Raw genomic sequence first — 8,559 nt, 5'->3', positions numbered from 1 at the left:
TAGAATGGACTTGACAAATGTATAATATCACAATCTATAACTATCAAACTTCTTTGCTTCAAACTGCCATATACAACCTGTCTCAAAAATTGTGCTAGTGAAAAGCGGCCTCTTTGGCAATTGGAAAATACTGTTGTGACATGATGCTTAAACCAAAGTCAAGAGCGCAGTCTTTGCTTTTACAGTTTGATCTGTTCAATGTGCTTGTTTTAATCTCGAGATGTTTAGTTAACAAAAAAGGGTAAAATCACAATTGTGCCACTTTTACTAGGGAAGAGGGCTGTACATGTAAATCAATGATATCATCAAGTTTACCAAAAGGTCCTTCGTGAAATCAAAAGAGTGCATCGATTACACATGATACAGTTAATTATTCTCTTTTTCCAGTTGAAACAAATTAAAAGATGAATAAATATTTCACGTCTGATGTAAAAACAAATACATGTACATGTGAAATATTGCATATCGTATACGTTTGAAATTTTACTGAGTAATTATTACATAATCATTTCTTATCCTAAAAATGATTGTTCTTTTATAAACTGCACTGTACATGTATTTGGATATATCATTATATTAAATTATCTACAAAGTGGCACAAAAGGGCTTTCATACATTTGTGTTTAGTAAAGCAGATCTCTGGATTGCCAAATCCAAAATGTATGAAAGCTGGGACTGCTCCCTTGACGTTGATGTAAGCATCATGTCACAAGATTATTTTCTAACTGCCAAAGTTGGCGCTCGCGCTTTCCTCTTACACAATTTGTTGAGACAGGCTGTAGATAGAAGTACAGTTATTACAACTGATTACCCGGGCTGATAACATTACCATTATTATTCCGACTGATTACCTGTAATGTTCAGGAGTACAGGGCCAGCGAAAAGCAGGAGGAGGTATTATTCTGTCCAGTATCTGAAACTATTTACTTAACTATTGATATCTATGCTAGATAGAATACTCTTGAAAGTTATGAATGCATGTTATCCATAACATTTAAGAGGGGGTACTTTTCATGTAAATACTATTTTAATGTGTTACATTTATCTTCTGGTAAAAAAAACCCGAGTAATAATTCATTCATTTAACTTCTTCATACCTATGATAATCAGATCCAACACTAGCCTCATAACTTGGCGGGGCGTTTGGCCGAGCATCGTGATGCGATCTACCAACTGGCGCAGTGTTCACGCCTCGAAGCGTTGATTGGTATATGTGACCTGATGTCCCCGCTTTACCTTTTCTGGTTTGTTTACCGCGTGAGGATACACCGCCAGATCGAGGGTCATGATTGGGGAATATATAACCCGGGGGATTATACGCATAAGATGTTGCCCCTCCTGTGCCAGAAGGATTGCTAGGTAAATGCCCTGGTGAATGCCCGCTCCCTTGATAAACGGGAGCGTACGCAGGCGACATCGCGCTACCTTTATACACTGGGTTGTACCCTGTTCCCGTCGAGCCTCCCTGCACCGGTCCATTCTGAACGGAAGCTCTAGGTTGGGTTTGTTGTTGGGAATAGAAATTAGCTTCGCTGGTGTGCTGTCCATTCAAGTATGAAACTGTGACTCCGTTATTTGAAGTGCGGGCTGACCTTGACGGTTGTTTATCACTCTTGTTGGAGGAACAACAACAATTCCCGTTCGTATGACGAATGCTGACATGCTGTACAATGCCCGGGCCGTATTGAACGGACCATATTTGGGTTTTTTTCGTGCCGTTTCAGAAAAAAAGGAAACAAAATATATTTCCCTTGCAATATGTACATTTCAAATGAATATAAAATGTTTGGGTTAAAATGGAGAGGAAAAAAATCTTCCGATACCGGGGTTTGAACCGGGTACCTTTCGGGTAAAACATGATGCGCTAACCAGTTAAGCTATTACGGCCCATACTAACTCAGCAGTTAGTGTGGTTCACAGAATGTGTATGACGCGAAACCAAAGTAGCTGTTGAGGAGACTGATGATTCGCAATTAATTCCCTGCCCAGAAATCCGAAGTAATTTTTAGTATTTACAAACTGGTAGCCTGTAAAACCGCCGTGTTTCATGATTTCTCCGGAAATACATCGACTTGGAGCGTCAAATTTCAGGATAGTAATGAGAAAAATAGTATTTATCATGTGATACCAATACCTCATCAACAATGAAAAAAATCCGGGGGGATGATGCTGCCAATCGGGTTACGGACCTTTAATAAACCCGTAATTATTAAAGGTAAACAAACAAACAAACAAACACAAAATAGCATGTTTTCATTTTTAGTGCAATATATGTTTATTTTGATAAATCAAACAATATCAATAGCTAAAAAATGTAACCCAAACTAATAAAAAAGGAACTAAGTTCAAGCAAATGTGTATTGGAAATAATTATTTCTAAAGTAAATGAGAAGCAAACGGGTTTAGTTTTGTGTGTTTGGAGACAAATACTTCGTTAAAAATGTTACTAACCTTTTAGCACAGCAAACACAGGAGAGAATGACAAATATAAGTACAGCTACAAGAACCGCTACTGAAGAACCGATAATAACCGGACCTTGACCTGTTTAAAAAAAGGAAGAGATGATTATAGCCAGTCAAGTCGTCACCCGTTAACTATTTTAATTATTGAAACAGTAGTACAACAATGATGTCGACGAAAATATGCCGCGTGGTACATTGTTACTGGTTGATTGTATCACGATTTTGGTATATCGATGAGTGGCAAAAAATAGGTATAGCGAAAGTCAGCATACGAAAGTCTCCACGCACATCACATCCACGTACAACAATTGCCGAATACTCTCCACCCTGTGTGTGGAGGTGGGAGGAGTGTTTGGGTAGGGTGGTAATGCACCATTCACTCTGATAAAATATGTAATTAGTATCAACAAAAAAAGGAAAGTACAAAAACAGTTTATGCAAATAAATAATTCAGCATAATACTCGATTGCTTTGTGATAGCGATGCATTGCTTTTGAAGAATAATGGGCAATTTAGCGATGCATCACTCATCGCTTTTGCATTTATACTAATCAAGGCGATCGCGATTGCAGCGACAATCAGAATATTTAAAAGGCCAAAAAGTACATTTTGGAACATCTATTGCTGTAAATAAATATTGCTTTGCATTATTTGATCTCCGAAAGTTAATGATTGAGAAATATTGACTAAATTAGCAGATTAATAGATCCAGATGATAGGAAATGATTGGTTGATGCATTCGCGTGACAAGCAATATCGTTCGTGAATCAACTCGTAAAAGCAATGCCGTTTTTGCGACAGCGGTTTACAAGTATATTTTAACACAGTAATATGTGACCACTTCCAGCGACAAAACAAACAGGAAAGTTAAACATGACTCCACTAATGTCAACGGTTGAAATTAAAATATTATTTATTCCAGGGCCAATGTTTGGTTAACATTGCCTTGATACTCACTTTTTTCGCAGCGCGAACCTCCATAGAGTTCACGGCATGTACATGAGTATGATCCCGCCTTATCATGACATGTTCCACCGTTCGCGCAAGGGTTTGAAGCGCATTCATCAATATCTGTAAAGATTATTAACAATGATTAATATTTATCAGTTACCAGGGAAGGGACACATTTAGAGAATCGTAAGACGAGCGTGTTTGCTTCTGTATCACCATTGAGTTTATAAAGAGTCATCATGATTATGTAATTTTAATGAATAATGAATTCTATACAGAATATATTTGTACAGCCTGTCTAAAAAATTGTGCAAGTGGAAAGCGCCATCTCTAGCAATTAGAAAATACTGTTGTGACATGATGCTTACATCAACGTCAAGGGCGCAGTCCTAGCTTTTAAATACCGTTTGTTTCATTCATTTTGGTATCGGCAAACCCTTTTGTGCCACTTTTTAGAAAATTGAATAGAATGTTATATCCAAATACCTGTACGCATGCGCGTATTTTTTTTGGGAGGGGGCTTTGGGGCGCCAGCCCCCCGGGGTCAAAGCAGGGGGAGACCAAACCGAATGGGCGGCGGGAAGTAGAAGGGGCGGAAAAACGAATTAGTAAAGAAAAAAGGGCGGGAAATGTGAAAAAATTGTATTATACTCCAAAATGTGTTGCCTGAGTGACCCATGTACACGAACAATAAATGTGAAAGACCAAACTGTAAAATGGACTAAACTCAAGCAATGTCGGATTCAGCTGCTACATACTCGAAAATGTGCTTATGATTTGATGAAAATTATCAATGAATTTTAGATCTTTAGTGTAAAATTTCAAACGTATAATTATGATGTGCAATATTTCGTTGACATGATTTTAATTTTACAACATAGTGTGCAATATTTAACATGTCTTGAGTGACAAAGCGAACAGTATTTACCATGATAAAATCATTGATATATTTTTGATTTTACAACAGAATGTGAAATATTTATTTATCTTTTAATATATTTTAAGTGAAAAAAGAATCATTAAACCTGTATCATGATAAAACTGTAAAAACAGTAAAAACAATTTTTACAATCTAGTAAAAGTGACGCAATTGTGATTTTACCCTTTTGTTGTTAACTAAACATATCTCGAGATTAAAACAAGCAAATTGAACTAAACAAATGTCATTCGAGAGCTAAGAACGTGCCCTTGACGTTGATGTAAGCATAATGTCACAACAATATTTTCTAATTGCCAAAGAGGGCACTTTTTACTTGCACAATTTTTTGAGACAGGCTGTTTTTAATCATGTTAGGAAAAGGTTTATTGTTCTGGAGTAGTACTCAGTTGAATTTAATTTGAAAGATGTCCTTTGATGTTTACATCACACAGTTTGTCAAATAAACAATGATTTACCTGAGAGAGCGCATTACAATCAAAGGATCACACAATCACAACACTTTTGGTGGTCTCTTTATATCACAAGATGAGATTATTAAGACACTAGCAAACTTTATTGATTAAACAGAAACTTAAACCATCACTGTGACTGTGTGACATGTACAGATAGGGCTCCTGCTTGAGAAAACATAACTCAACATTTGGTCTGTCTATCACTTTCTAGCTCAAGGTCATGAACGCGACGTGGCATTGATTCCTTGATTGATTTCTTCAGTTTCACGATAATAAGCTTTTTAATGTTATACTGTGACAATTGCGTGATGTATGGAGTTTGTTGGTCTCTATTTCTGGGTAGGGATTGCGTGTTGAAGGAAGGGTTGCATACCAGTAGGTGTGTTGTAACATTTTGCACTCACCAATTTCGCAACGGTACCCTTCATAGCCGTCGAGGCAATCACAAACAAAACCATCAACTTCGTCAATGCATTTGGCGCCGTATTGACACGGAAACGACTGACACTCATTGGTTTCTGCAGAGATAAAATAACAATATAATACTTATTTTACAATTATGAAAACGAAAAATTGATTTCTTCATTTTCCATTATTTTAATATTATTTGCTACTGGTATGACGATAAACCCAAAACATCAATTCATGTCATTCTAACTTGTTCAGGTTTTTTTCTATTTTGGTTTTTGTTTGTATTTTGATGACGAGTTTATAACAATAAAAAGAAAAATAATAAGTATGATAACAATCCTACCATATTCGCACAGAGTCCCGTAGTATCCACTGTCGCATTCACATGTAAATGCAGCGATTTCGTCCTTACAATATCCGTGAATGCAAGGATTAGAAATGCATTCGTCCGTATCTGTTGATGAAATAATATATAATATATAATAATAATAAAGTAATAATACTAAATTCCATCTCTCACAAAAAATGAATAATTGTAAAATATTTGCAATATGCATCGAAATGCATACTGTGTAGTTTACGATGTGCGCAATAGATATGCCAACAACATATCCAATCCAAATATAAATATATATTATTGTTCAGGGCGCTATGGGTTTGAGATTTTATATTCTTACATTAGTGGAACAAATGCTTTTTGTAATCTCTCTCTAAACCTGAAATGATAACAATTTGATTGGTTCCATTTTGTCTATGCCCTCTGTGGTTCCCATGAGGGGTCGAAGATCAATGTGGGGGCAACACTTTAAAATAATCCCACCATGTTGTAATCTCAAATTGTTCTAATATATATTTGTATCAATGCGTTTGAGACGATCTATCAACCGCATTCTGCATTGGGCTATGATGCATACTACTTTATTGGCCTTACTATAAATGTCAAGGCATTCGTCATGTGTGAGATGATCTGGACAATCGTCTGGATCTGGATCCGGATTTGAAGGTGATCCGGCCGATGATGTCTGATCTGGTGAACCAGAAGATGATCTGTAACATTTGATGATACATAAATTTATATCTGAATTAATGAAGTAATTATTTTAATTGTTCATTAGACTGGCAAGCAACAAGTCTGGACAGGGAATTGTCACCAGGCGAGTGACACTCCGAGGTGGCACTTCCATTGTCTAAAGATTGAAACATGAAATGGTTGCGAAACAAGCATGGGTGTACTTCCATACTTGAGTTAAGCACTCCTACACAATTACGAAGTCAGGAAAAGTGGAAGTGTGTGCAAAAGTTAAATTTGTTTGTTTTTAATATTAAATTTCATTTAACATGAAAGAGTGATTGCACCTGTAAGAGAAACGGTCGTGAGAAAAGAACTGGCTCAGATCGTGCAGTTCGTAGCAGTTCAGAAATTGCATTTTTTTTAAAGCTTAGAAAAAAATAGACAGAACTGGAAATCGAACCAGGGACTTCCCGGTTGTGAAACTCAGTACATTACCACTAAGTCAACTAAATTTTCGCTGTGAGAACTTTGATAGTTATCTCTGAACAGAATAAATCAATACTGATATTTAACTAATGTACGCATTAGAGAATGAATTTGGAGAAAACCTTCTGATAATTACAAACACTCGCTGAGCAGCAAGACCTTCCCTCTAAGCTTTTAATCCGATAAGCTGATTATCTATTTGTTTTCATGAATTGGAAGACATTCTTTGATGTATTACTGAGCTCAATCATCTGAAATTACTGGAGCGTGAGCCACCCAGGCTGGTGGCTCAGCATAGTATCTTATTAAGAGAAGGATTTCTCCAAATTCATTTCCTAATGGATGCAATTGAAAAAGACGTTCCATAGAAAATAGGAATAATATTATGTGAAATGGCTATCAATTGCTCAATCAATCAAGTTTTCAAGTTATCAACAGTCAATAATAAACCGATGAATCATGAAATATTACTAATTATTTACTCATCTACCAAATAAATAAATAAGTCAGTAAATAACAGAATAAATAAATAGGCATAAATATGAAATAGGCATAAAACTGAATAAATACATAATGCAGAATTTTAAGCTTAAAACGCATTCAAAACGCCCAATCAAATTGCAGTCACAAAATAATAGTATATATAAAGCGAATGGTAACGTAGATATGTGGAAAAGCACTGTATTAACAATAACAAAATATGTGCCCATATATTTGTCTTTGCCATGTCGCTTAAAAAGTCAAATTTTTGGAAAGTCACAAAATTAAAAGAAAAAAACACGAACCTTCCAAAACATATTAGCACTCGACGGCCCAGTCCTACCTACGGCTGTGATTTGGGGGTAACTCGTCCCTCACCTCTACAGTTACCTGTACTTTAATTTTGCCCATACCGCATCCCAGAAAAAAAGCTTTTAAATTATAGCCCGGCACTCACATCTATGGTGTAAGAATCAAATGCCAGGGCTCACAGCAAAAACTGGTCAGAAAAAGTGGTAACAAAAGGTGGCCAGGTTATGGAAAATCCCGGCTCAGGTTTATAATTACGTATGCATTTTTCGTTACTGGCCAGGGTTTTCTTGCCTATGACCTATACTATTTTCTAGCGTGACAACTGTCGGCTCAAAGATATGATGACAAACGAAGACCGTAAGATTCTGAAGGCAAGGGAACTATATTTCATATACCAAGAATAAATATACGTCATACTAAACCTGAGTAGTATCATGCTCTTAGATATGACGTGACAAAGGACACGTGTGATCTGCAAAAAAACCCTCTTAATAATAATATACCTACCCGTTTGATGTAGTAACAAGAGCTAGAAGAATATGTACTATAAAGAACACGAATCTTATCTTCACCTCCCACATTATCGACACCTGCAATATACAATTACTCCATTAAATGAAACCATGTACGTCAGACCTGCATTTACAGATCGGTTAGACATGGATTAGACAATGGCTTTGTCTGTTTTCTGCTTGTATTGGTTATGTACGACGGTATTCAACAGTGTCAGCTAAATCGACATATTAGGGTCTGTGCAATAATTATTAGTCATGGAGGGGGGGGGGTGAATGTCAAATTAAGCGTACCAAGATGCTTCCCCCGGCCTACCAAAACTTGGCCCGCCTGCCAGCCCCCACAATGAAGCACATACCAATTCCAATTGTTGCAAACCTTATGAACTAGACATATATTGCTAGTTAAGCGAGCATGAACGTTTGCATATTTACGCGTATCCGTGCGGTTTTCTTACGTCTTTTTGAAGCGTTTATTTAAAAGGTGTCCATGAATGTGTGCCGAAATCCCCTTGCCACGCACCTCCCTTCTCTCGACTC

General features: G+C 36.7%; 1 protein-coding gene across 1 annotated transcript; it reads right to left on the bottom strand.

Annotated features, from left to right (window-relative positions):
- Window positions 1–1,078: 1,078 nt before the first annotated feature.
- Window positions 1,079–8,210, bottom strand: LOC140171908 (uncharacterized). The gene is made up of 7 exons (XM_072195254.1): window positions 8,015–8,210; window positions 6,149–6,264; window positions 5,561–5,671; window positions 5,211–5,324; window positions 3,421–3,534; window positions 2,452–2,542; window positions 1,079–1,610 (listed from the first exon to the last, which is right to left on the bottom strand). Exons 1-7 carry the CDS (start codon window positions 8,086–8,088, stop codon window positions 1,079–1,081), a joined length of 1,152 nt encoding a protein of 383 aa, XP_072051355.1. The 5' UTR covers window positions 8,089–8,210.
- Between the last annotated feature and the right edge of the window lie 349 nt (window positions 8,211–8,559).

This window comes from Amphiura filiformis, chromosome 2 (assembly GCF_039555335.1).
Source record: "Amphiura filiformis chromosome 2, Afil_fr2py, whole genome shotgun sequence".
Taxonomy (NCBI): domain Eukaryota; kingdom Metazoa; phylum Echinodermata; class Ophiuroidea; order Amphilepidida; family Amphiuridae; genus Amphiura; species Amphiura filiformis.
The sequence above is the reverse complement of the archived record's forward strand: the minus strand, read 5'-3'. Positions and strand labels throughout refer to the sequence as shown.

Bases quoted from the DNA above. Each gene is read 5' to 3' on its own strand.
- LOC140171908 (XM_072195254.1), bottom strand. From the start codon at position 8,088: ATGTGGGAGGTGAAGATAAGATTCGTGTTCTTTATAGTACATATTCTT. The intron at 5,672-6,148 runs GTAAGGCCAATA...TTTCATCAACAG, and splicing joins CGAATGCCTTGACATTTATA to ATACGGACGAATGCATTTCT. The intron at 2,543-3,420 runs GTGAGTATCAAG...TTTTTTAAACAG, and splicing joins AGGTTCGCGCTGCGAAAAAA to GTCAAGGTCCGGTTATTATC.